Source organism: Serinus canaria, chromosome 26 (assembly GCF_022539315.1).
Source record: "Serinus canaria isolate serCan28SL12 chromosome 26, serCan2020, whole genome shotgun sequence".
In the NCBI taxonomy this organism is placed as follows: Eukaryota; Metazoa; Chordata; class Aves; order Passeriformes; family Fringillidae; genus Serinus; species Serinus canaria.
The window spans coordinates 2828081-2855171 of record NC_066339.1 but is presented as its reverse complement, the minus strand read 5'-3'; the positions used below and the strand labels follow the sequence as shown (position 1 = coordinate 2855171).

General features: G+C 43.8%; 1 protein-coding gene across 2 annotated transcripts in view; it reads right to left on the bottom strand.

Moving 5' to 3' along the window:
- Nucleotides 1-1901: 1901 nt before the first annotated feature.
- TRIM33 (tripartite motif containing 33) overlaps nt 1902-27091 on the bottom strand; it is a 45937-nt gene continuing 20747 nt past the window's right edge. The window contains exons 5-20 of one of the 2 annotated variants that reach the window (XM_030231489.2): nt 25721-25837; nt 23445-23559; nt 22444-22590; nt 20206-20323; nt 18679-18926; nt 18265-18429; nt 16864-17064; nt 13915-14047; nt 12871-12934; nt 12411-12570; nt 11386-11732; nt 10709-10832; nt 9678-9752; nt 8663-8815; nt 6952-7002; nt 1902-6869 (exon numbers count right to left, since the gene is read on the bottom strand). In XM_030231489.2, the coding sequence (XP_030087349.2) occupies nt 6657-6869; nt 6952-7002; nt 8663-8815; nt 9678-9752; nt 10709-10832; nt 11386-11732; nt 12411-12570; nt 12871-12934; nt 13915-14047; nt 16864-17064; nt 18265-18429; nt 18679-18926; nt 20206-20323; nt 22444-22590; nt 23445-23559; nt 25721-25837 (2431 nt within the window). In that variant the 3' untranslated portion in view covers nt 1902-6656. The remainder of the gene's footprint in view (nt 6870-6951; nt 7003-8662; nt 8816-9677; nt 9753-10708; nt 10833-11385; nt 11733-12410; nt 12571-12870; nt 12935-13914; nt 14048-16863; nt 17065-18264; nt 18430-18678; nt 18927-20205; nt 20324-22443; nt 22591-23444; nt 23560-25720; nt 25838-27091) is intronic. The other variant, XM_050984977.1, reaches the window with a different exon arrangement.

Sequence of the window (27091 nt, the reverse complement as noted above, 5' to 3'; positions counted from 1 at the left end):
ACGCAGGTGTGCTTTGTTTCAGCAAGAACAGAAGCTCCAGTGAAGCTCACTGAAGCTTTTCCCAGAACACAGCTCTCATCAAGGAGCCTCTGTGACACTCAGCCACCTCAGGCACTCCAAGAATAAACACAGAGGGAGAGAAAAACCGGAGTTGGTGATGAGCCTGAAGGGAGCTGCCTGGATCAGAGCCTTCAGCTGGGTTTTGGAAGTTCAGAGACACCCCCAGGCTGGGAGGCACTCCAGGGTACCTGAGCTCTCCCTCACTGGCTGAGAAAAATTATTTCAGGGGAATTTAGCTGAGGTGTGGGAAAAATGACCAGATAATATTGGCTTTCACACTTATGTATTGGATTTTGCATGCTGTTAGTGACTATAAATATTTAGAAATAGTACCAATTATAACTCTTTTTAGATAATAAATATAATTATAATATGATATGACAGGGATATAAGGTAAGATAATATAATATAATATAATATAATATAATATAAGTATAATATAATATAATATAATATAATATAATATAATATAATATAATATAATATATAAATATCAGCTTAAGTATGCACTGTGTTGCTCATAGAAATGTAGTGTAATGAATATAATATCTATGTATTGCTTATGGAAATAAGAGTGTGATGAGTGTATTTTATTATAGACTTAGCAAAAGATAAGATTTAAAAACAAAGGCTTTTGTGAAACTACAACCAGTGTAAGTCCATCCACTGTCCAAGTGATAACTGTGACACAAAGCAGAGCACTGGAGGACAATTAGAGAACACCATGGTAAATTTAAGGAGGACACACTAAATCCTTATCGGAGGATGTGAAACAGCAGGATGGAGACACAAGAAGAAATAAAATAAATTGACCTGACAGCCAGGACATCATGCAGTGTGAAGTCAAACAAAGGAGTTCCCAAAACATCAGAAAATTCACAAGAATGTTTGAATAATGCATGAAACACACGAATCTGCATGTGATGCTATAAAGATAACACTGTCTGCATGCACCTGTGTGTTCTTTGGCTGTTGGGAATGGATTTGTAGAATAATTTTTGAACCTTGTTTCTAGCTCCATTTCTCTCTCAGCAAACTCTGTCTCATTCCCTGGCATTTCTCAGTCAGCATTTCTTATCTCAGTGTTTGCATACAGATGCACACTGTGTGCGCCTCCTGTCAGGTTTGGAGAATTTTCTACAAATCCATTTCCCACATTTCCCCCTCTCTCTCAAATGGAAAAAAAAAACTTCTTTGATGGTTTAGAAGACTAAAAATAGAATAAAATGTTTTAAAACACCTCTCAGTGCCCTATCTGTGGGTCAGAAAAAGACATAATCCAACACTGGAGTTTTGTCTCTTATTTTATCCATGATTAAACTTTACAAAAATTCTTTCTCCTGTTTTTCACAGGTGCAAACTCACTCCCCTTCCTCCTCCTGGAGCTGCAATCACTCCTGGCTCCTGGCAGAGCCATCCCTGCTCCAGCTGCTGAGCTGAGCTGAGCTGAGCCCAGCCCAAGACCTGCAAAGCTCAGTTCTACCTCTGGTTCTGAGCAGGAAGCCAGGACACTGCTCCAGCAGCAACATCCCCACAAAAATTGGGATTTTACAGTGGTGGGAGCAGCTCAAGGCACATCCAGCAGCTCCAGGTGAGGGAACACAGCAGAATTGCAGGTGTGCAGATTTTCACTGCATGCAAAAGGTCCAGAGACCTCCCAACCCTTGTGTCCCGTGCCCAGGTGTAGATAAATGTGACAAATCATTTTTTGCAGCCTCAGCTGGGCTCACCTGGGCTCCTGCAGCCCAAATTTCACCCAATTTCTCACTGCAGGTGTTGTCAGGAAAGTCTTATGCCAGGTGTGGATCTGTATCTGATGACGTGCAAGAAAGAAACTCAAATTGAAAGAATGATTTTTCTAATTTAATAGAAATAACCAACCAAAATGGGTTCCAAACAATGCTTTAAACTGAGCTAATACAACTTCTACAGCACATTCCAGAGCACTTAACAAGAAATATTTACAGGCAGCTAAAGTATTAAATAACCAGGGAAAGAAAAATTTGATTTTAATTACACACCATCAAAAAAACACAGGAACAGAACAATCTGAAACAATAACTCTTAAAAAAAAAGTCAAATTGGATGATTCAGATAATACAATATCACAGAAACAGCACTTGGTTTTTTGTTTTTTTTTTTGAAGAATCATATTAAAAGATGAGGCAAGTTTATGATGTGCAAAATGAGCCAGCTCCAGTACTGGAAGCAGGAAATAATTGAAGAATCAAAGAATGCCATGATTGAACCCTTCCAGGAGGATGTTTACATGTAAAACAAGCTTTGCACTGCACAAATCTCTATAGGATTATTTACATGTGTCCTGGTGTTCTGAGCCTAAAATTCCCCCAGTGCAGGTGAGCACAGGTGTGCCAGGGGAGCTCACTCCAGCCTGAATCCTGCCAAAGTCCAGCTTACAAAATATTCCAGTACCTCTCTTTGTAGAAATCCCATAAATTCTAAAGCAGCAGCCTCCAGCTGTGATTTGACCCAACAGAAAAGGCCCAAACTGCATTTCATACATCTCACAGTCCACTTACAACAAAGATTCCCAAATTAACTGCAAGTTTGGAAAGCTGTTTCAATCCTGATGCATCAGAAAGCCCAGAAAAAAGGATCCCCATAAGCCAAGTGGAAGTAGATGGAAGAGTTACTGCACACACACTTTGAGAAGACAAAATAAATCACCATACCCAAAGATACAATCCATATGTGCCATCTCTGTAAACTGTGGCATTTACATTTTTATTTTAAAAAAGTACCTCCATTATTTGCTCAAACAGCTACTTCTTAAAAAAATATGGAACTTTCCCCAACGTTTTAAAATAAAATGCCACACTCTATATTGTCAGGAACGGCTGCAGACTTCGTTTTGAAAAGCTAGGCTTTGTAATTTGCATACAAACTTCCCTATAAAATCGTTATCCTAAGGAAAGGATTCCTGGCATGCTGACAGGCAAATGACAAAGCAGTTTTATTGCTTTTTTCTGAGGAAGAGAGTGAGAAAAACAGGGAAAAGCCAACTGGGAAAAGCCAATTCCCAGTACACCACACAAACAGATTTAAAATACTGTTGCAATAACCTGAACTTTTCCAGGTCAGCCAAAACCAGGTGATAAACCAGAAATTTGGGCTCATTTTAGGGACTTTTCCAGTCTCTTGAAATGTTCGATCCAGCATGAAGAGTGTCACAGTGAAGTGTCACAGTGACATTCCCCACTGAGGAGCAGCCTCTCCACCCTTAACTGAGCATTTCTGTTTGCAGAAGTTGAGAAAATCCCCTTTTTTGGAATAATAGCTCTGCCTGATTGTGCTCTTGATTGCAGGGCACAGCTAAAGAACAGCCCTGAGCCCATTCAGCTGTTGAATTCCTCTCATCACCAGGAATCCATGGCAGGACAGCTGCTCACACTGGGCACTTTGCACCCTCATTTCAAATTGCCTTTTCCTTCTTTGGATTAACTTAAAACTTCAGGGACAACCAAAATTCTCAGCCAAACTGATGACAAAAAATTTTGGGAGTATTTTAAACGAGAGCAGAGTTGCACCAAGTGCCAGATTCCTCCTGCCACCCCAATTTCACAGATTTCCTGATGTAAAGTGTGCTCTGATTCCCCAGGCAAAGCCAGTGACACGTTGCACACCCAGCAGCTGGCATGGAGAAGATGCCCAGTGAATTAATGTGGCTCATTAACACACACCCAGTAATGAGTTACACCAAAATTGTTCCCACTGAGCAAACCCTTCCCAGTCCTGTGATGAACACCCAGCCTACAGGGTCAGGGAAGGGATTAGCAGAGTTTATCTACCCTTCCAAATAATTTCAAATAGAACTTTGATGCTTTCAAAACAATCACCGAGTTGCTGCTTTGGGAGTTCAAAAATGAAGGGGAAGAAGAGAATGTTTTGTTTCTTTGTATAAAAGAAGCACTTGAGATTTCTTGCACACATTCAAAATTCCACATAATCCTACTGAGCCCTGGGGATGCATGGGAGGAGCAGTTCTGGAGGGTCCCAGGTCCAGCTCAGCTGCACTCCTGGTGGGCAGAAGATGCTGAGCATGAGCTGGCCAAGTTCTCCACCTGCAGTGAAGTGTTGGAGAGGCCACCTCAAAGGAAAGGCTGTCCCAAAACACTGGGAACTGCTCTGGGATCTGGGAGGGGAGCAGAGGGTTCTGGTCCTGCAGCAGCCAGGGGGCATGAGCTTCTCTGGAGGGTTTGGGGTGAGTCCTCCCCACTGTGCTCCACCTGGGATCCCCTGAGCTCCATGTGGGATCCCCCTGACTCCATCTGGGGATCCCCTGAACTCCTGGGATCTCCCTGTCTTATGCTGGGATCCCCTGACTTCATCTGGGGATCCCCCAGGCCCATCCCATGCTCTGGCTCATCCCCAGGGTCTCTGCAGGATCCAATCCCCAGCTGCTGCCCAGGGAAGAGCTCAAAAGGCACAGCCTGAAGGTACCAAAGTGCCCCAAAAACAGGAGGCCCGAGTGAAGAGAGTTCACAGAATCTTATTTTCATGATAATTTTAATAATATTCCTTTTGCAAAATGAAGCTGAGAAACTAGAAATGCATAAATAGGCAATACACAGAGCCATGAAATGATCCCTTGTCACTACCAGTGTCCTATTCACACATCAGCTTTTCCACAGGCAAAGTTGTTGCTCTTTGTCAATTTAACATGTTGAAGTGGAATTCCTTTTCCTTTCACATACAAACTGGCAAAAAATAAACTTAAAACAGCACTGTTCATGTCTAAGAAATTTAAAAAAACAACCAGTTTGAGTTTGAAGTGTAACATTTGAGTGAAGAAGTGAGCTGGAGGGTAAAAACATCTTCAGTCCCCTCATTTATTGCAAGAGGGAGAATCCCAAGGTACACAGACCTGGCTCTTATAAAAGAAACCAAATCTGCAGTGATTTGCATAAAAACTGCTGAGAGCATTTCTCAATTTGATATTGTGCTAAAATATTTCTCTTTACCATGATGGTAAAGCGTGGACAATGTCACAGGAATTGTTGTGCTGAGCACACCAAAGCCCCAGGGATCTCCCACAGAACTGCTGGATCCACACAGAGGATGGCAAACTCAGAGTCTGCCACCTCGAGCTCATTGCTTCCAAGAATTCTTCAACTTCCTTGAACAAGATCAATATGAAGGGCAGAAATTGTATTTATTTCTAGTGCTGACTTGTGTCAGTAAAGAAAACAACTCCTGGAGCTGTAACTCCTTGTGATTCCATGATTTCTAACCAGGAATGCTGGGATGGAGGCAGTGCAAGGGAAGGCACTGCAGAGGTGCCCCAGGGGGTACTGAGGGAACTGGGAAATTGTTCTGTTCTCACTCTTTGACCAAAAACCACTCGAGGCCAAACCCTGTGCAAGTGCTTTGTTCAATGGATGGACAGGCAAGCCAAACTCAGACTGATTCCAATCTTCCTGCACATTTCCCTCACAAGCTGCTTCTGAAGAAAGTTCTGAGAAGTACTCTAAGAAAAATAAGACAGAACCTCAAAATGAATGCAATGTTAGAAATAGCATATATTACAAATCTTTTCTTGATAGGAACAATCAATAAGAATACATATTAGCTTAAAAACAGTTCAGCAAATGTTGCTGACCTGCAAGAAATCTCAATTCACTATTTACAAATAAGACAAAGTGAATACAGGAAATTTTACACATTTGGTAGTTAATAGGTTATTGTTTGCCGAGTGGTCTATTAGAAACTGATATTTAGGAAGACTGGAAAAACACCCCAACCAGTTATTACCTCTTCAGTCTATATTTTAAGTACAGAAAAGTAGAGCATGAACACTGGAGAGAACATTCTGCCTCGTCAGGGGGTCAGGGACAGATGACAATGCTGAGACTTCTGCCATGGATGCCATTAAAATGTTCTGGGAACAGGAGTTTAATAAATACACCTTGTCCTACTGAAAGGGGTTGGAGCCACCAGCTTAGCCTTTCATCTGCCTCCCATTCCTGCACTCGCCCATTCAGAACAGTTTAATGATTTTTCATCTCTTCTTCCTTTTGCTATACATGAAATGGGGTAAAGAAAGCAAAATGTCAACAGTTGGATGGACACAGAAGATCAGATATTCACAGTCCTGCTTCAATGAGATGATCAAAGCAACGACCAACACACACTTGAGTGGACACAGAGGGGGTTTCAGGAGCTCTGCTCACAGTTTACACTGCAGTGTAATGCAAGACACAGTCACTGGGTGGGTCCAGTCCCAGGTCCTGGCACTGCAGTCTCATCTGCACATGGAACACCTCCTATCAAATCTGCTTCTCTTCCACATTCCTCCACCTCTGTCTGTGAGACCAGCATGAGTGTGTCCCCTCCATCAGGAAAAGAAAGAATATAGCAAGTAATCAAGGAAAAAAAAAAATACAAACCACCAAAAATTTACAATACAGGTTTTTTCCCCTTTTGATGCGAATGTTTTTCTGTACAAGTGTTTTTTGTTATCTAATACTGTTTAAAAAGCTATCAGCTTCTGCAAGATGGCCACTGTAGGCATGATAATATTCCAGGAACACTTAAATAACAGTTTTTACAATAAATTTTAGGTCCATCTCATTAGATTACTTTATATGCACTGGTCTCTCATCTGATTTTAGGCGTTTTCTACGTGGTTGTATAAAATCTTCATCGGAGTCCTCAGTTATTTCACCATCATCCTCTTCCTGCTCAAATTCAGGCAAAGGCTGGAAGGTCCTGTCTGAGTAGATCTCTGTAAGTTTATCTTCAAAGTACAATGCAACTGCCTTCCCTGCCTGTGCTACTTCTGAATCAGCCTGTGGATGAAAGAAGACAGGAATATTCACCTGTTGGAAATGCACATCCCTTCACCAAGTGTGCATGGTCTGAAACGCTTACCTTCAAATTAATCTCTTGTGTTTCTGCATAAACTTGAACAACTTTCATCATCTAAAAAGGATACCAGAGTCAAAAAAAATGAAATTATAATCCTTTCTAAAGTTACGAGATCGCACAGGGTTGGATGACTAAAGTCAGCCATAACAACAACACAGTTTGTTATGGTTTGTTAGCTTTAGTTCCCAAACTGAGGCAGAGGGTTCAAACAGTCTTAGGTGGTAAATAAACCTTCAACAGAACACACAACTTTTGTACAAGTGGCTCCCAGCCATTTCCTACTCAGGACTGCTTTCCTCAATCAACTGGAGTTGCCTGGACATGATTGTGGGAAATTCTCCTTGGGAGGGAGGAGCTCCAGGAGATTTCCTGGGGATTACCCCACTTGGAACTCTGCTTTGGAAAAGCATTTGGCTTAGAGGCACTCGACATGATGCTGCTGTGAGAGGTCAGAGTGACTCAACTTTTGCCATGAGCCAGGCAAGCTGAAACACATTTTTTTTTTCTTTTTAAAAAAAGTAAGAAAAAAAATCACCACATCTCCCAGTCCTTCCTGCCTTGTTGTACTCTGGTCTCTAAGAGCTGCAGCATGTTTTCCTCTAGAGTGGATGCTTCATTAATTCCCCTGATTGAGAAGTTCACATAATTAAATTACCTCATGAACCTCCCCTAATGCAGGGACATAAAAGAGTCAGGGCTGTCAAAATCCCAAATGCTTGTGAGCAGTTCCAGCATCACATCATTGACCCTGATTTTTCCTAGGGAGCTTTTAATTGCAGCTTTGTGCACTTCCTGCAGTTTCCTTCTGCACAGGGCCAGAAATGCAGCCCAAACACTGCAAGTCCAGGTTATATTTTGCAGAGAAATAAGAAATAATGGCTGTATTCTGCATTTTAAGGTCAGAAGAAAGCCATTCCCTGTGGTGCCTTCTGTCATTCTTGCTTTAAAGCATCTCAAAGATTAGGAACCCCCATAGCTCCTACTGAGTTTCAGCACAATATCACCTTTTTTTTGGATATTCAGATTATTTTTTCCATTGCTCCACTAACAGTAACATTCAGGTCATTTATCTCCCCATGTCACATTTCAGGTATAAGGGATATTTCATTATCAGCTGGGATCATTGCAAAATTAGTAAAAAATATGACCCCATACCCAAGTTATGCACTGAAAATGATTTTTGTGAGAGCCCAGCTACCAAGGAGTTCAAGCAGGAAGGTTAACAAGAGCCATAATGGCCACAAAGTTTTGTTGAATTTGTGTGAGGTACAAAAACCACAATAACTTCAGAAAGGCAGATTTCTCCTCAGTAGAGGAAGTTTCTCAACAGATTCTACCATGTTCCACGAGTGTAAAACAATTACCAGGGCAGCTTGAGACACTTTTAAGGACTCTTTGGTTGTCTTTAGGGCACTTCCTAAGCACTTCTACAACCAATGTGATGCTCAGTAACCAGGTCACCCTGCTCCTCATTCCCAGAGACCACTGAATGCATTTAATAGTTCCCTCTGCTCTCCCAATTTAACTAAAAAAGAGAAGTTATTCTGCAATTGCCTCGAGTTTGGTTTGCTTTTTAAGTGTCTGATTCAGCATCTGCTCCAAAAGCAGAAGTTACAGCTGGAAGCAGAGCTTTTCATGGGAGAAACTGCACAACCAGGTTGAAATAAATCTTGATGGAAAGGACAGATGGTGCTCAGATTGGAAGTTAACATACTTCATTAAACCTTTCACAGTTCTTGAAGATCAGCCGGACGTCGGCCACGAAGTCCTCGGGGGTCTGGTAGTGTTGGGAATGTTTCTTCTGCAGTTTCTTCTTCACCGTGGACAAATCCATGGGTTTCTTTATGATTTTATAGTAGTTTGGTATCTGTAAAAAACCAACAGTGATTTAGCACTGAATGGCTACAGAGCCCACAGCTGAATTTCCACACTGAAGGTATCAATCCCTTATCTCATTTCAGGCATGTTCAGCAAAGCAGAACAATTTCCTTTCTTCAAACTGAACTTTAAAAAGTCCTTTATAAGAGTATGGAGTGACAGGACAAGGGGGAATTGGTTTTAAATTGAAGGGGGGTAGATTTAGAGTTGATATTGGGGAGAAATCCTTCCCTGGGAGGGTGGGCAGGCCCTGGCACAGGTGCCCAGAGCAGCTGGGGCTGCCCCTGGATCCCTGGCAGTGCCCAAGGCCAGGCTGGACAGGGCTTGGAGCAGCCTGGGACAGTGGAAGGTGTTCCTGCCCTGATAGGGGTGGCACTGGATGGGCTTTGAGGTCCTTTCCAACCCAAACCACTCTGGGATTCTTTGTAACCTTCAGTGTCTCTCACAGAACAGCAAAGCTTTTCATTACAGTTACTTCTTTTCCAGCTGAAAACACCAGAGTCAAAGCAGTTTATTCCCTCCTCTCATTCACAAGTTTGTCCAAAAAGCAACAAAAAGCCCTCCTAAAGCATTCTGAGTTTCATGGGTAGCCTGAGACATCTTGTTCCAATTCAATAACTGCTAATTGAAGTATTTTTAAATATCTGGTTTTGAGACTGGGAGTGAAGAATTGGCCTGGAGCAGCTCCAGAATCAGCTGCTCTCCCTCTCAGCCCCAGGAAATGCTGGATGACTGCCAGAACTTTCAGACTGATCCTGGTGAAAGCAGTCAGCTCCTTCCCAAATTCAGCTGCAGACTCTGAGGGCTGTCCCACCACACAGCAATCCCCAGGTGTTTTTCAGGACACTCACCGAGGCTGGGACTGGCTCCTGGAACTCAATGCTCAGCTCGTGGCAGTACAGGTAAAGCAGGAGGCGTTCACATTTCTTAGAAAGAAACAAACAGGGTCAGATTCATATTTCATTTATCCCTAGCCCAGAAATTCACACATCCATACTTTAAATAGGCTTCCAATTTAACAGCATAGTACTAGAAAATTTAAATGCAACCCCCTGAACTTAATTAAAAAAGGTAAAGTTCTTAGGAGGGCAGAGTTGAGAGGCAAAACCCCATTTACTGCTCACAAATTTCCTCTTTGTTTTCTCCCTCCTACCAAAAGCCAAGGGCTGAAGTCAGTCATGGAGAGCTATGCTAATATACTGCAAATTAAAAAATAAAATACAACAACCACTTTTAGTGCTTTTGTCCAATCACAGCCACCTGTAACAGGAAAGGACTGAGCTGCAGACTTTTCTTCTCCCCACAAGATAAAACTGAACAATCTGAAAGCAGAGCCAGAGTGTTTCTATAAATTCCCTGTTGAAATATTTTTCCTTGCTTTGTTTGTAATTCCTTTAGAGGAATTTGATTTGATAATACTCCTAACAGAACACAGAGGCTGATTGATAAAGCTAAAAATAATTCTGATTGTCAGGATCATTAAAATTCCCTAAGAAAGCACCTGAATACTCCCAGCACCTCTCACAGAATGCACTTCAACACACCAAGCTCCCAGAAATATTTTATCAAGGTGACACCAATGCTAAATGCAAAGGACTTTTAATGAAGTGCAAGTTAAATGATGCATTTAAATACAGAATTTGTGTTCATGCTGAATTTTAGCTCCTTAATGATCACAGTCCCAAGGCACTGGGGCACTCCCATGGTCACCAACACCTGGAGATGTGGCCACAGCAGGAAAAATCTCATTTGGGTTGTTTTACAAAGCCATAATTACATTTAATTTGCTTCAGCCAAAGCAAAAGCATCTCCAGTCAGTGGGGGCAGCTGATGTGAGAAAGCATTTTCCTGGGAAGCAGATTCCTGCAGGTTTGACACCCACCCTTTGGTCCACAGGACTCAGGCCTTGTGCTGTCTTGCCCTTCTTGCTGTGCTGGGAATTGTCACAATCATATTCCACTTCAGGTTTGCTCAGGTCTCTGCAGAATGTACATATCCACTCTCCACTAAAGAAAAAACCACAATTATTATTATTATCATTATTATCAATATTATTATTATTATTATTATTAACCACAGACATCCAGGGATAAATTCTCACCAGTGATGACTACAAATAGTTTTTACTCACTCTTAAAGATTCACATTCTACTGCAGTAAAGACCTTACCCAAAGCTAAGGATTGACCCTTCATGCTCACAATAATTCTGCCAGTCAAGGCCATTTTCCCTGCCCTCATATGATGCTTTAATACTTTATATAAAGTATTAACTTTATAGTACACCCTTCTCACCTTGCCTTAAAATGAACTCTATACAACAGAATCGCATTGTGAGACTTTACACAAACAGATAAACAAACAGGATTCTGTGACCAGATAAACACTGATCAGCTACACATAAATAACTCAGGCAAGGCCTTGGAAATATATTTTTGTAGAATAAGAATATGATATTTTTGTGGTATGAGAAACCACCCAGAAGGAGCTGATTTTGGAGGAAACACCACTTTGGGCTCCGTGCCCAACCTCACCCACCCCACTGCTGCTGCTGGGGGTACCTGGGGAAGCTGAGGAGCGTGGGGACGTGGCAGGTGAGGTGGAACACCTTGGGGCACTTCTCACAGCACAGCAGGTCCCCCCCATTCTGGCACACAGCACACCAGTCCTCGTTGGGGTCGTCATCCTTGTTGTTGCCCTCTCCTGCCACGCGGGCCGAGCGGTGCATGAGGCTGCGCACGGGCGACTTCCCGTTCACCAGGCTGTGCCCAGACTGCTTGCAGCTCTCACTCAGATCTGCTGGCTCTGTCTTCACGTGGTTTTCCAGGCTTCCCAAAGCCTCCAGTTCACTCTCCAGGTGTAGGTTAGTGGATAGTGGTGGTGTCAAGCTGCTCTCGGGGCTGCTGAGCTGGAATGAAAGCAGCACGTGGGAAATCAGAGTTGATTTCACAGCAGGATCTTTCTTCAAAATCCTCCCACCATATCACAAAAACCATGGGAAATCATGAGGGAGGACTGAGTTGCACACAGTATTGATAACTGCTTTTTCACATGTCCTTTCTTTGTAGAACACTCTCATTTCTTCTGATATATAACATGAGAAATGCTACAAGAAGCCAAACACACTAAGTCATTAAAAGCTGTTAATGACAACTTGATTGTCATTAGGAAAACTCCTCAACTCCACCACCCTGCTCCCTGTACACAATCCTGTTCAATCAAGCATAGCTGGGAAACACTGAAAAATATTAATTTGCTAATTATTTGATTTATACTTTGGTGTAAGAACTTCTGACTGACTGGAGGGTTCCTGACTGCAATCACCTATGTGGGACTGTCCACTAGCAATGGGTGACTCACAGCTTTTAATAATTAGGGATTAAAAGCAGCAAATACACCCTATTACACTTCATTTCAATCATTAAAGATGAAATTTATATTACAGGTCACTCTGTACCTGGCAGAGCATTACCAAGGAGAAAATGCCTCTTAGAATAAAGCCTCAGAGTAAAAATGCTTTTATTGTTTTCCTTTCTAAATTCTTAAACATGCTGCCAAGAAAACATTGAGCATAAACTAACTTTACCATGCAAGCACTCCTTCTGCCATCCTCTGTTTTTTCCTGCTTTACTGTTCCTGAGAAGCTGCAGATCTCTTCCTCTGTGCCTGGCTCCTGCTTTACTTTCACTTGGTCGGCCTTGAAGCCAATGCCAGTTTTGTCAGCAGTCCTGCCTGAGGAGCCACAGCTGCAGAGACACCAGCACAGCATGAGATAAATATCAGGATAAATCAACAAGGCAAAGAGATTCAGGTGAGTGTTTCCCTAAAGAAAGGCAAAGGGTGTCAGCACATTTATAACAGCTCCAGTTTACAACACAGGAGAATCACAGAGCAGGCAAAAAAATTAAAAATGGGAAACTTCATGTAAGCATTCTTCCATTCCTTGGTCACAGTCATGACAAAGTACAATTTGCCAATTGCCAGATTTTTAATGGAATTATTCATATCTGATTCTTTTAGCCTGACATTGTTAATATGACACTCACCTTCCTCTGCTGCCTGTGCTGGAGGTGCTGGGAGGCCTCACAGGAGTGTGGGAGTTGGATAAACCTGCAAAGAAGCAGCACAGAAGCTGATCTGGCACAAGTTTACATTCACTGAGTAGAGCTGAGCAGCCCCAGAAATGCTGCAGGAATATCCCAATTTACCAAGTCACCTAAGCCAGCTCTTCTCTCAGTCTTGTGATCACAACAAATCAGGCACATCACATTAAATTAAAAAGTGACAACACACAGCTCTTAAGAGTCCCAATAATTATTCACCTAATCCAAACAGTGCTAAAGCCTTCAGACCACTACATCCTCAAATTTTATGCCCTGAGAGCCACCAATAAAGTCAGAAAAGCAGCCTCTGATGGTTTGCATGCAGGTTTGGAGAAACACAGGAAGCCCCGCTCTGCACCCATTCATTGACAGGACCTTACAAGTCCTGTAGAGAAAACCAAGAGAAACATCAAATCCCAGAGTGGTTTGGGTTGGAAGGGACCTCAAAGCCCCTCCAGTGCCACCCCTGCCATGGCAGGGACACCTCCCACTGTCCCAGGGTGCTCCAAGTCCTGCCCAGCCTGGCCTTGGGCACTGCCAGGGATCCAGGGGCTGCCCACCCTCACAGGGAAGGATTTCTTCCTATTGACTGAAATAATCTTCTTACTTATAAAAATGAACATTTTCAATGTTTAACTACCTCAGTATTAGGTACTTAATTTGTTCATGTGCATAGAAAAGCTCCACCATTAATGAGTTATACTCAGAATGACCCTGACAGTGTCTCTATATGGATATATATAAATATACATATACATATATATCTGGAATACTGCATCCATGTGTGCTGGCAGTTTGTTACTATAAAGACATCTCTAAAGGAGGGTAAAATTTAAATTTCCAGAAGAATCTATTTCTGAGCAAAACCAAATTTTAAATAGAACATTGCTTCCCTTCTAGCAGGAAATGCTAAGCAATTATTTTCAACTTAAACACCAGAAATACCCATCACATTCTGGAATCTCTAGAAAAACCCATCAGATTTACCTGATGACCCTGGAGACAGAGCTGAAGGTCCTGGGGAGGGATTCATGGTGCTGGTAGGCTGTGGGGGGAGGTGGCTGCCTGTGATGTATCTACTTAGCAGATTATCTAAACTACTGGAACCAGCATCTTCCAGCTAAGGAGGAAAAACAAAAACCTGAATCAGAGAGGTCTCATTCCCACCTTCACACTGTGATCACTGTCTTTACTGGAATTGTTCCCTCTCCCTTCAAGGATTCAGGACACAGCAAATATTTTTATCAGTTTCATGCAGAAATCAGGCTTTCAAACAAGTAATGTTTTTCAAAAGCTCCTAAATCTGAGGTTTTTTCCAGTATGATCCTGGGCTGCACATACACAGGGTCACTGCAAATTTTCTGGCTGCCAGCTGCTCAGTGTGTCAGTCACACACTTGGTGCTGTGTTAGCCATGAAATACCAGATTCCTGAGGCTGCAGAAGTCATTCCATAATTAAGATATTAAGGGAGGCCATAATCTTGTCTTTCCTTAACATGATGGGAAATCTCCCACTCACTTTCCAAACAGATTTTGGTACTTGTTAAACCCAAGGAAGCAGTGACCCTGTTGCTGTAACTGCTTCAATGTGTAAAATGCAATAATGTGGTTGAAACACTCTGCATTCCAAGTGGGGTTTAATGACTGCACCAGCAGCTTGAAGGACTAACACCTCCTACCCACCAAACCCAACTAAACTCCATTATTGCATGAACAGGTATAAAAAGAAGAGTATCTCAGCAGAATTCTGCATTTTCAGTGCACCTGGAAGTTGCATGGTGATGCTTTGTCCTAAAGCCTCAGCACTGCAGGCTGCTCACACTGGGATGGGATTCCTCCTTCCCCCCATTCTCACATTAAAAATGACCTGCAGCCTCCTGAGAACACTGAATACCAGCCCTGAACATTTAAGAGTTGCAAAGTTGCAGCTGGCCATCTTGGATGAAATTTATTTTGCATTCCAGCAGACCATCTTGAATGAAATTTATTTTGTTTCCTGTAGGGTGACCAAATCTCCTGGGTTTCACAGGGGCATTTCAAGGCAAAGGTCCTGTTCTCAGGATGAAGCCATCACTCTCCTCCCCTCCCAAACACTCCTGCAGAAAACACATGACTTTTACTTTCCTTGCCTCCATGTGTACATTACATTGTGCTTTTCACCTCTCCAAATGAGCTTCAGAGTCTACCTCAGCTTGTGTCCCCTCTCATGTCCCATGTCCCCTCTGTGCCTCCTTCTAGGAACATCCAAGAGAAACTCCAGGCACTTTAAGCCTGAATAAATCACCCTTCAGAGCACTCAAAATACATCTCCATTAATTATTCTATCTTCCCACATGATGGTCTTGTGGAAGAAAGGAAGTGAACACAGTACTTGGCATGAATTAAAGTCTTAATTTTACTACAAGACACATCAAATATTGATTAATCTAAAGGTTCCCAGGTGGAGCAGGTCCTTCTAAGGTTTGGGCTATAGACATAAAATGTTTCTTGGCATTGGCTTCTACTTCCTCACAGGTGGAAACCTTCTGGGGCAAGGTCAGGAAGGGAAACCCAAACATCCCCCAGGGTGAGACCCCAGGGCTGGGTTCCAATCCTTAACAAGCCCAAAGGAGACATCTGATCCATGACATCTGGGTTTCAACCACCAGCTTAACCAGAGTTCTTTGAAGGGTTTGATTCATCCTCTCCACACAACCACAACTCTGTGGATGCCATGGAGTAAAATTCCCATTTTACTCCCAGGGCTTGAACGACTTTTTGCAATATTTTAGAGGTGAAACAAGTTGGAATGGTGCAAGTTTAAATGTAAATTACACCAATCCACAGCCAAGTCCTGGTACCTAACTACAAAAGCAACTGCATGCCTAAGAGAAAGGCTGAAGATTTTAATTCTCCAACTTTAAATGCTAATTACACATTCCATGGCCAAGTCCTGGTACCCAACTACAAAACAGAGGGGGGGAGAAGCACTGCCCTGGGTGGGGGGGATGTCCTGCAGGGAGGGCAGGTTCTCTGGGCTGGTGACAGAACAACTTTTTGCAATATTTTAGAGGTGAAATGAGTTTGAATTCTACAACTTTAAATGCTAATTACACCATTCCATGGCCAAATCCTGGCAACTAACCACAAAAGCAGAGCAGCTGAGTGGAGCAGGACTACAGGACACATTAAATATTGATTAATCTAAAGGCTACCAGGTGGATCAGGTCAGCCCTACCTGCATGCCTAAGAGAAAGGCTGAAGATTTTAATTCTACAATTTTAAATGCTAATTACACCATTCCATGGCCAAATCCTGGCACCTAACCACAAAAGCAGAGAAGGAGGAGCAGCACTGACCTGCATGGGGGGGATGTCTGTCAGGGAGGGCAGTTTCTCCATATTGGTGATGGAGAACAACTTTTTACACTGTTTTGGAGGTGAAATGAGTTTGAATTCTTCAACTTTAAATGCAAATTACACCATTCCATGGCCAATTTTAAATGCAAATTACACCATTCCATGGCCAAATCCTGGTACCCAACTACAGAACCAGAGAAGGAGAAGCAGCACTGACCTGGATGGGGGGGATGTCTGGCAGGGAAGGCAGGTTCTCCAGATTGGTGATGGAGAACTTTTTGCAATATTTTAGAGGTGAAATGAGTTTGAATTCTTCAACTTTAAATGCAAATTACACCATTCCATGGCCAATTTTAAATGCAAATTACACCATTCCATGGCCAAATCCTGGTACCCAACTGAACCAGCAAAGGAGGAGCAGCACTGACCTGGATGGGGGGGATGTCTGGCAGGGAAGGCAGGTTCTCCATGCTGGTGATGGAGAACTTTTTGCAATATTTTAGAGGTGAAATGAGTTTGAGTTGTACAACTTTACACCATTCCACGACCAAGTCCTGGCATTTAAGCCCAAAAGCAGCGAAGGAGGAGCAGCACTGACCTGGATGGGGGGGATGTCTGGCAGGGAGGGCAGGTTCTCCGGGTTGGTGACGGACGGGATGAGCTCGATGGCCGACACGGACGGGCTGGTGGGGCCGCGGTTGGCGCTGGCCATGGTGGCCGTGGTGGGGCTGGTGGGGTTGATGGTGGTGTTGTGCACCGAGACCACCGGGAAGGGCCCGGCGTGGCCGGGGTTGGAGTGCTGGGGAGACAAAGACATGGTGCTGGGCACGGGGACACCGCCCTGGGCACGGGGACACCACCCTGGGCATGGGGACACCGCCCTGGGCACGGAGACACCACCCTGGGCACGGGGACACCGCCTTGGGCATGGGGACACCGCCCTGGGCATGGGGACACCGCCCTGGGCAAGGGGACACCGCCTTGGGCACGGGAACACCGCCCTGGGCACGGGGACACCGCCCTGGACACGGGGACACCACCCTGGGCACAGGGACACCGCCCTGGGCACGGGGACACCGCCCTGGGCATGGGGACACCGCCCTGGGCAGGGAGACACCACACCGGGCACGGGGACACCGCCTTGGGCACGGGGACACTGCCCTGGGCACAGGGACACCGCCCTGGGCAACGGGGACACCGCCCTGGGCAGGGAGACACCGCCCTGGGCACGGGGACACCGCCCTGGGCATGGGGACACCACCCTGGGCAACGGGGCCACCGCCCTGGGCACGGGGACACCGCAGCTCCCGCTGCCCTGAGAGAGACCTGACCCCGAGCACAGCACTGAGGGCAGAGCAACTGCTCCTCTTCCTCTCTTGGAAAGTAAAAAATACTTGATGGGCCTTGATTTTAAACAGACAGCACTTCTTCCACCAAGTATACAGTGGTGTTTTCTTAAAGCAATTACTTCCTCCAAAGATAGCTTTGGAGTTTATATGTCTGGGGTGTTTTTTAACTGTTTCAAGTAATATAAAGTCACTTTTGGTATTTCAGTCACATTAACATGCATTGTCAAGGATTTTTATTCTTAATGGCATGCAGAGTTCTGCATCAATGCTTCAGGTGTGAATTTAAAACCACTTCAGCAGCTGATTTAATCAAAACCCCTCAACTACATCACTTGGAACTTCACTACTCCCTAATAAACCTCTGAATGTTCTTTTCAGCTGAATGCCACTGAAAAGAGCAAAAGGAAATGTTTTACTTCCCAGAACTAAACTGCAACACAAACATTTCATTTCATTTCATTTCCACCCCTAAGGTTTGAATTTCCTTACGTTCAGCAAAACTGTCCCAGCACAGTAATGCAACATGGAGAAGCAGCATATAAATGTGTGTAACTGTGAGCTACAGAAAAACACATTTACAGCTGGAGGTACCATCTACTGGCATGAAAGGCTGGCACAATGGCACAATGAAGCATGTACACAGGATATACTTGTCTTTGAAGGTGAGGTTGCATCATGGAGTACTGAGGTCCATTGTGGCGTGGGATTCCTGGGATCCGAGCAGCATTCTGAGCCATTCTCATCTGATGTGCTTGGAAAGCCCCACAGTTCATGTTACCCCTCTGCATGGTCTGCATGCTGATCAACCTGGGAGGCTGCAAGGGGTTGGGATTTTTAAAATTTTTGTTTTTAACATGGAGAAAAGAAGCCCATCTCTTTCCACAGCAGTAGTAACATAACATCAAGCAAAGCCAAGAGCTGTCACATTAAAGTACCTCAAATCTCAAAAGATTTTAGTTTATAAACTGCTTTGTAAGTTTAGATCTGACAGGGCAATTTTAAATCTCAGTGTTATGGTGAAATGAAGTGAAAGAAGGTGAAATAAGAAGACATAAAGGACTCACCTGCTGCTGCAGGACTTGGGGGCTGCTCTGCCTGGGCACAGAGGCAGAGGATGGCTGGGCCATCCTCATCTGCTGCAGCTGCTGGTGTTTCTGGGCATACACCTGCTGCTGCATGTGCTGCAGCCGGAGCTGGGCCAGGTTGATTTGTCCTGGAGCTTTGTTGACGTGGTTTGTTCCTGGAGGAGTTTGCCCAACCACTACGTTGGGAGTGTAACTAGGGGCTGGTTTATTTTCAATGACCAGGTTACCTATAAAAACCCAAAGAGGCAATCAACAGTTAGATCTCATCATCCTCCAAAGGCTGACATATGTGGCATAATCAGATGTTTTTAATGCAGTTTTCTCAGAGCAATTTAAGAATGAAAACTTAAAATTTAAGCTCTTTGTGTCTTCAATACCACACACGATAAAAGCAAAAAGAGAACTCAGACTGCAAGAACTAAGTGCAAAATTAAAAATATGATCTGGGAGGGAAGAGTTAAAGAACTGGAACTGCACAGCCCAAAAGCCACAACAGACAGAAATGACTTCTCTGCTTCCACAAGAAATGGACAAGATGAGAAATAAACCAGACAAAAAACATGTTAAGCACAAAGTTTCTGTGTCTAAAGAAGAGATATTTGAGTGTGCCACCACTGAGTGACTTCAAACAGGTTCTACAAACACAACACCAAACCCTGCTACAAGCAAGTCCTGTCTGGCTCCAGTGTCATGGACCATGCTGCCTCTCCAGATAACTCCTGTCCTATTTTTATATGGAAAGGCAAAATGTTGATTTTTTAATCAATTTGTGAATGTGTACTCAGCAGAATCTGCACGTCCCTTTTTATTAAGGTTGGCAGTTTCCTCTCTACCCTAGACAATAAATACTCTTGGCTGAAGACAGGAACACCCCAACCTGGATGGTGGACTCAGAGCAAGAAGTGAGTACACATAAAAACTGGTATTTTGATCAGATTTTCCATGAAATTTTTATCCAACAGGGAAGCTCACAAGGAGGTGCTAACAGGTATCTCTGTCTCACTGTGCTCTGCCCTCTGCCCTCATCCCAAACCTGTACTTTGCAAACTCTAAGTGATCATATTTAATATACTGGAATAGGCACAGGTCCAGGGTTCAATCCAGAGCAGCTGTTGCTGCCCCTGGATCCCTGGCAGTGCCCAAGGCCAGGCTGGACAGGGCTTGGAGCAGCCTGGGACAGTGGAAGGTGTCCCTGCCATGGCAGGGGGTGGGATGAGATGACTTTTAAGGTCCTTTTCAACCCAAACCACTCTGGGATTCTGTGCTTAGGGCCATTCCTAGAACCAGTCCCAGTACAATATCCATTGCATCCTGGAAAAAATATCCACTGAGAGAAAGCTTTGCTGACAGAAAGAACAGAGGAGATAAGGAGGATAATCAGGGCTGGAAGGGTTATGAGAGTTTTTGTCTCCTGCATTGAGAGAACTGCACTCACTCCAGCTGGAGGAACCCCCAATCCAAGAGAGTTTTCCCTCTATCAGAAATTGAACACTCAGGGTTTCTCACCCAGGTTGACCACGTTCTTGGCCCAGAAGGTGGGGTCACAGTGGAAGCGGATGGCGCCGTTGGCAGCAGGGACGGGGTCACAGCGAGCCTTCAGGATGTGCCTCAGCTGGAAGGTGATCTGAGAGCAAACAGAAACAGCCTGCTGCTGACAGAGAAACACAGAATGAGAAACCAGTGTGTGCTCAGGCCATGGAGCACCAACAAGGACTGGCAGCAGCAGCCTGGGAAAGTCTCAATTTGTCAGGAAAATCCCCCACTGTACAATTCCTCACTCTGAGGACTGCAGAGCAGCACTTACACCACAACATTACTGCAATGAGTCCAGTGGAACAGAGAGCCCTCAGAGAGCTGACCCCATTCCTTCTGCACTAACACTGCCTAAACCCTGATGGGAAAGAGTGAAGTGTTGCCCAATTGCTTGGCTCTGCTGGAAGATCTGAAGCTGAAGATAGGGTGCCATGATGGAGCCACATGGCACAACTGGGTGTATCCTTTGGATTACCAACATTTGACCTCATTTGTGTCCCAGTCTCACTCTGGAGATATTTGATTCCCCTGCTCCTCTGTGTTTGTGGCTCAGGACACGTTCCCAGACTGGGAACACTGGTGGCAGAGTGATGCTCTACAGCAGCAGTGGTGAGCACACCCCTGGGCTTGCAGGTGCAGAACTGGGTGTATTCTTGTCAATAAAAGTGAATTACACTTTGGTTACCAACCCTTGACTTTGTGTCTTACCTCCCTCTGGGTATATTGGAACTTTTGCCCTCTCTGCACACATGGATTGGGACAGAATTGGCACAGCCAGGTCTGTGCAGTCACACAAGGAGAGGCTGAGGGCACTTTGTTCTGCTGGAGAAGAGGAGCCTGAGGAATTCCTGGCCTGGAATTCCTACCAGAGAATGTTTTGTGACATTTCTTGAGCTCTCAGATTAATTATTACCTATGTGACTGCCTCTTCCAGTGTGTAACATTTCTATGCTTGACAACGTTGTGTTCTGGGAGCCTCATTGGGGCTGCAGCTTCTTCCAAGGGACAGCTCTGATCTCTGTGAGCAGGGGCAGGACCTGAGGGAAGGGCTGGAGCTGTGCCAGGGGAGCTCAGGTTGGATCTCAGGGGAAGGTTCCTCCCCCAGAGGGTGCTGGGCACTGCCCCAGAGCTGATAGAGCTCCAGGAGTGTTTGTACAACACTCCAGGGATGCCCAGGGTGGGATTTTTGGGGTGTCTGTGCAGGGCAGGGCTGCACTGGATGACCCCTGTGGCAATCACAAATCCTCTGAACAGAGAGAGACAGAACTCTCTCCCAGGATTTTCCTGGGAAGCTGTGAGAAAGCTGAGAGAAAAGAATGAGAAACAATTCTTATCTCCACTTGCTGCACCTGCTGTTGTGCACATGGGCTATGTGTGATGGAGATTTGTTTACCAAATTTCTTAACTGGACACTGGATGGTGTTTGGATTGATTGACCAATTAAGTCAAAGCTGTACTGGACTGTCTGCAAGGGGATGAGCTTCTTGAGAAGTACAGTGTAATACAGTACAATAAAGTGATGGATCAGCCTGCTGTAACCATGGAGTCAGTGCTAATTATTCCCTGATTGTGCAAACCCAGCGCACCCAGGGAATGTTTCTGTGTCTGCTCTGGGTGCCCTGACCCCAGGGGAGCTCTGACTGTGACCCTCACTCATGGAGAAAGTTTCCTGGAGTTCAAGATAGACTGGAATCCACAAAAGTGTGAAATGGATTCTAGAGAGCAGTGTGGGTGTGTCAGTGGGTGAGAAATTGAGGGTTTGGGGTTTTTAGTGTGTTGGGGATGGCAGCAGGATGGAGGGCACAGGCTGTCATCCTGGGTTTCTTCTTCATGCTGCTTCTTCCTCCTTCTCCAAGGGTTTGGGTGGCATTTTGTAATTGGGTGGGAAAATCCCCACTGGGGCTCTGTGGGATCAGTTATTGGGTTAAAAGGGAAATAATCCAGGTGTCAGTTCTAAATTGGATAGTTTAGTTTTAAAAGCCCTTGGAACAAGAGATTGTTGGGCATTTTGTGCCTGCTGATGAAAAGCTGCAGAACTCCCAGCAGTGAGAGTGTTCCACTGATCAGAAATAATGAACACCTGAGTGTGAGCATGGACTATCACCTCAAGTGCCTTCAGGCCAGACCCAGAGACACCCACAGGGGGTACCCCCAGAGCTGATCAGGGGCCTGCTGCCCCCAGGGGTCCCTGGCAGCCCCAGGTGGCCTCACCAGGCGCTTGCTGTAGAGCAGGGCAGTGCTGCTGCCACTGGCAATGGCCCAGTTGGTGAAGTTCATCACGTGCTTCACTTGTCGTGACAGCCCAGTGATGTCATTCTGCTGCTGGATCAACTTCATCTGCCTCTCCTTTGTCACGTTCTGCAAAGAAACAGAGGCTTTACTACAACAAAGGAATTGTAAATTGCAAATTGTAATTTATTACAACGGGGCTTTCAGATGTAGGAGGAAAACACAAACTGCTTGGATCAAAAGGGAAATGTCCCAAGGAAATTTTAATGAATGCTAGGTAAATAAGAAAAGCCAAAGTTCTTGTAATTTTGCAGTATTTCTTTTACTAATGATCAAGTTACTCCTTTCTTCCAGGAACATTTGATTTCCTTGCCAAGTCATTGTTCCTTAAGCAGGAAAAATCTATTGTGATTCATCTGATCTTAAATCTTTCATTCAGGCTGGCCACATGCACTGAGCCAACTTCTTACAAGGGACTTCTTCTATTCAGACAAAACAGGCAATAACAAGTTACATTTTCATGGATTTTAAGTCAGAATGTAATTATTCAGAACATGCCATGTGGAAAGGATGCTTGAACCCATGGTCTCTAAAGCTCTATAATACAATTTTAAACAGCAGCATTACACCTTCATGTAGAAATACTGCTCTGACTGTTTCTACATGAACATTAAAAAGCTATTTGAGGGAAATATTACATCATCCACACCTTAGCATTATGTTAAAATACAGAATATGGCAAACAGAACATGAAAAGGAGATTTTCAGCCACTCCTGTACAAGGAGCCCAGTTTTGAATACAAGGCACAGCCACAAAACTGAAGGAGCTCTGATGAGAGGAGGAATAAGAGACTGAACTCCAGCACATCCCTCAGAGGCAGTTTCAGGGCTGCAGCCACACCAAACAAACCATTTTCAAACATTTCCCCCCAAGTAGGGGACTGGAAACTCAACACCACCACTGCTTTTTATTTCAGGTGTACCTCAAGGTGCTGCAGGAGAGATTTTCCCTTTTTATTGATTTCATTGATGAGGGTGAATATTGCCACCTTGATCTCCTGTTCCACTCGTTTGTTGGTCTCATTTACTTCTTTTATCCTAAAAAACAACAACAACAAAAGAGCAATGGATTGTCAGTCACTTTACACTTCACTCCAAATACAAATTCACGACTTGTTTCATTTCAAATAATAGAAAAGTCCTTGTAGTTTACACATTTTATACAGAGAAATCACCAGCCACAGCCACATGTGTCTGTATGGACATTTATAAACTCAGATCCAAATTGTGCCACTATGAAAAATTTATAGCTGATGCTTTCAACTTTTAAGATAATTTATATTAACCAGAAATCAACCCTGAATTTCAAATTAATTCCTCCCTTGTAACAAAAAAGTTATTACAGACCTGTAATTAATCCACAATAAAGACATTTCACTAATGATGTGCCTGGTATTAGTTTAGATTATTTGTGTTTACTACTGTCAGATTTTTATACCTCTTCATCACTGCCATTTTTCCTCAGTTTTAGTGCATTTTCAGCTTCTTCAGATTCAAACAAATCATCTTGAGCTCTGTCCACAGAATTTGAAATTACAGAATTTCTTAAACTCATGGAACATCTGGATTTATTTGACCCTACACTGCCTCAATCTAACAAGACCACATGGCAGCAGAATTCTTTGCCATGAGCCAAGGTGAAAACTTCAATTGTCCTTTTTAGAAGAGTTTTTTTGCTGCCAGATCAAGGATCTGACATCCCTCAGGCACAGGACCAGCACTCTCTGCTGGAGTCAAAGCCCTGCAGGCACCTGGGGCACACATGGATTTTGTGACAGCACAGCCTGGTCTCCTACTCCAAAAACACCCAACCAACCCTTCATTAAGTCCATGGCATCCACCCTTGGCTTTGGCACCCAACAATTATTCCAGCAGAGCTCAGGCTCCACCACCACAGATGATGGTGATTTTGTACCATCTGCCAACAAATTTGGGAAATTACCTCCATTTTTGCCATTCCCTGAAGTTTTTAGGGTGGATTTTGTGTCCTACACACCAGCAGAGCAGTGGAATGAATTGTCTCACCTGCAGCAGCCACTTGGCTCAGCAGAAATCTGAGATCTTGACACAAGCCCAGCTGCAGAAATTCACTGCATTCACTGAAGCCAGAAACTCTTGGGCAAAAACCCCAAACCCCAGCATTACAAAGTGTGAATTGCATCACCCATTCCTGGCCTGGAATTCCTACCAGAGAATGTTTTGGGACATTTTGGAGCTCCCAGTTGAATTTCTGCCTCTTCAAGTGTGTAACATCTCCATGCTTCACAGTGGGCTTGTGTTTTGGAAAATCAGCACATAAAAATCCCAATTTTCATTGCTTCCCTCTTCACACCTTTGCCTCTGTCATGCTCTCTGTTCTTCCTTCCTTCCACTGCTTTTTATTTTCAAATAGAGATGGCACCACAAGGAGTTAAAAATTTGCATCAGAGCTTCTCTTTCTCTCTGGGTGCACATCCTCCTCCTGCCCTGTGCTTTCCACCCCCAGCTGATGTGTCATCTTGCAAATGACCTCAAAGCTGCAGAAGGCTCAGCAAACCACAGAGAGTCAGGGTGGAATTCCCTGAGCTGCAGCAGAGCCAGCAGGGACCTCGTGCTCCCTCTGCCTCTCTTCTGGTGTTTAATGTGACTTCAATTTCAGCTAACTCTGGAGATCTTAAGTGAAGCCACCTAAAAAAACCCCAATCAAAACCCCACAACCAACCACAATTTCCTATTCAAATTCACACTAAGTTTTTGTTACACAGTTATCAGAGGCCTTACTATGCAACATAAACATATTTTAATATTTCAACTGTTACAGATGAATATTAAAAATATTTTAATATTTTAATAGTTATCAGAGGCCTTCCTATGAAATATAAAAATATTTTAATATTTCAACTGTTCTGTCACCTAGAGCTAATTTAAATAAATTACAGGATGGGTTTTCTTGCCTTTTTTATTCATTTTTTTCTCCCCCATCCCCAAAAGGTAATGAATGTGTCACACTTTGGTTCTATTCAAAGCTGTCACAAAAAACACAATCTTTAACATTTATTTCTTGTAAGAACTTCCAAGAGATGCAGAGTCTTGCAGGGGCAAATAAACATTATGAAAAGGAATTAAACACAGAATTAAGTGTGTTATTCTAGTCCCAGCATCCATCTTGCTGTGACTCATTAAAAGGCAATGCCACAGCTGATCCTTTGGGGGAACTCACCTATTTTGAACTTGGGCAGCTGCAAAATTTACATAATTCTTCTTCTCCAGGAGTTTGGCCAGGAGGTTCTCAATTGCACCCTTCTGGTTCTGAAAAGCTTCTTCCAGGAACTGGTACCTTTTCAACAGGCAAGAGAAGACACTGATCACCAAGGGACAGGGGGCTGCAAAGCCAGGGAATTTTGAAAAAATATGACTGAGAAAAAAAAACATTGAGGAAAAGAGAACACTGAGAACAATCAGCCTCTGAATACTCTGACCAGGGTGCAAAATGTTGAAAAAAGTCCTTTGGTACTGGCCAGGAGACTGAGCCTCTGTGGGAATGATCAATTCCAACCCCACAGGGCTCAGTGCCTCCTTCCCCAGGATCCCCAGAGTTTGATGAAGAAAATGCACCAAAAGTTTAAACACAATTAAAGGATACCAAAACCAGCCCCTAAACTATCCCAAATTCCCCTGTTTTTCAGCTGAGATGATCTTGATCATGTTTGACTGCTTTAGTTTAACCTGAAGAAAATTTCCCTATTAAAAAAACTTCAAATTTTTTCCACCTCTGCTGCTTCCAAGTGAAGAATATTCCCTTCCAAGGCCTTCAACTGAACAGCTGCTAGCACAGGTACTTTCCATTGCTTCATCTGAAAGAGGGGAAGTACCAGCACTGAGGGACAAGAACAGGATTGGTGCCTTCTCCTAAAATACTGGAATTAAGAATGCCACAGAAACACACTGCTGAACATGGCCAAGGGGAATTAAAATTAAAGCAGCTCCACGAATTTCTGATCAACTGCTCAAAATCCAGGATTCCTAACTTGCTAAGTCTTGTCTTGGCAAGAAATAAACCTCATGCTTCTGAAATGTAATTTGTTAACAATAGGGAAAACTTAATGTCCCAGAACACCTTGGCAATGTTTTCCCAATATTCAAACTGGCAGAAAATTGCTGCAATTAATGAAGCATTCTATAAGGTGCATTAGAAACAATTGACACCAGCTTCCAAAGAGAATGAAGAAGAAATTAGTGCTGTTTTCTGTCACAATGTAGAACATCACAACCCAAAGGAAAAGACTCTGGATTGTCAGCAAACCCAGAGCAAGACAGTTTTTATTTAAATGACTCACAGCCAAGATAAGAGAGACTCAGACAAAGAACATCACAACAAAAACAACTCTACTCCTGTTAATTCAGTTTGTACCAGCAACAGACAAATCTGAACTCCAAGAGTTCAAATTCTTCAGTCTCAGTGCTGGAATTTTGCTTTTTCTAAGAACAGTCTGAAGTTCTTGCAGACAGACAGCAGCACGAGATTTTAGATACTACAATACAAGAAAAAGGAGCATTCCTAAAGCCCAAGGAATTGAAATGTTTGGGAGCT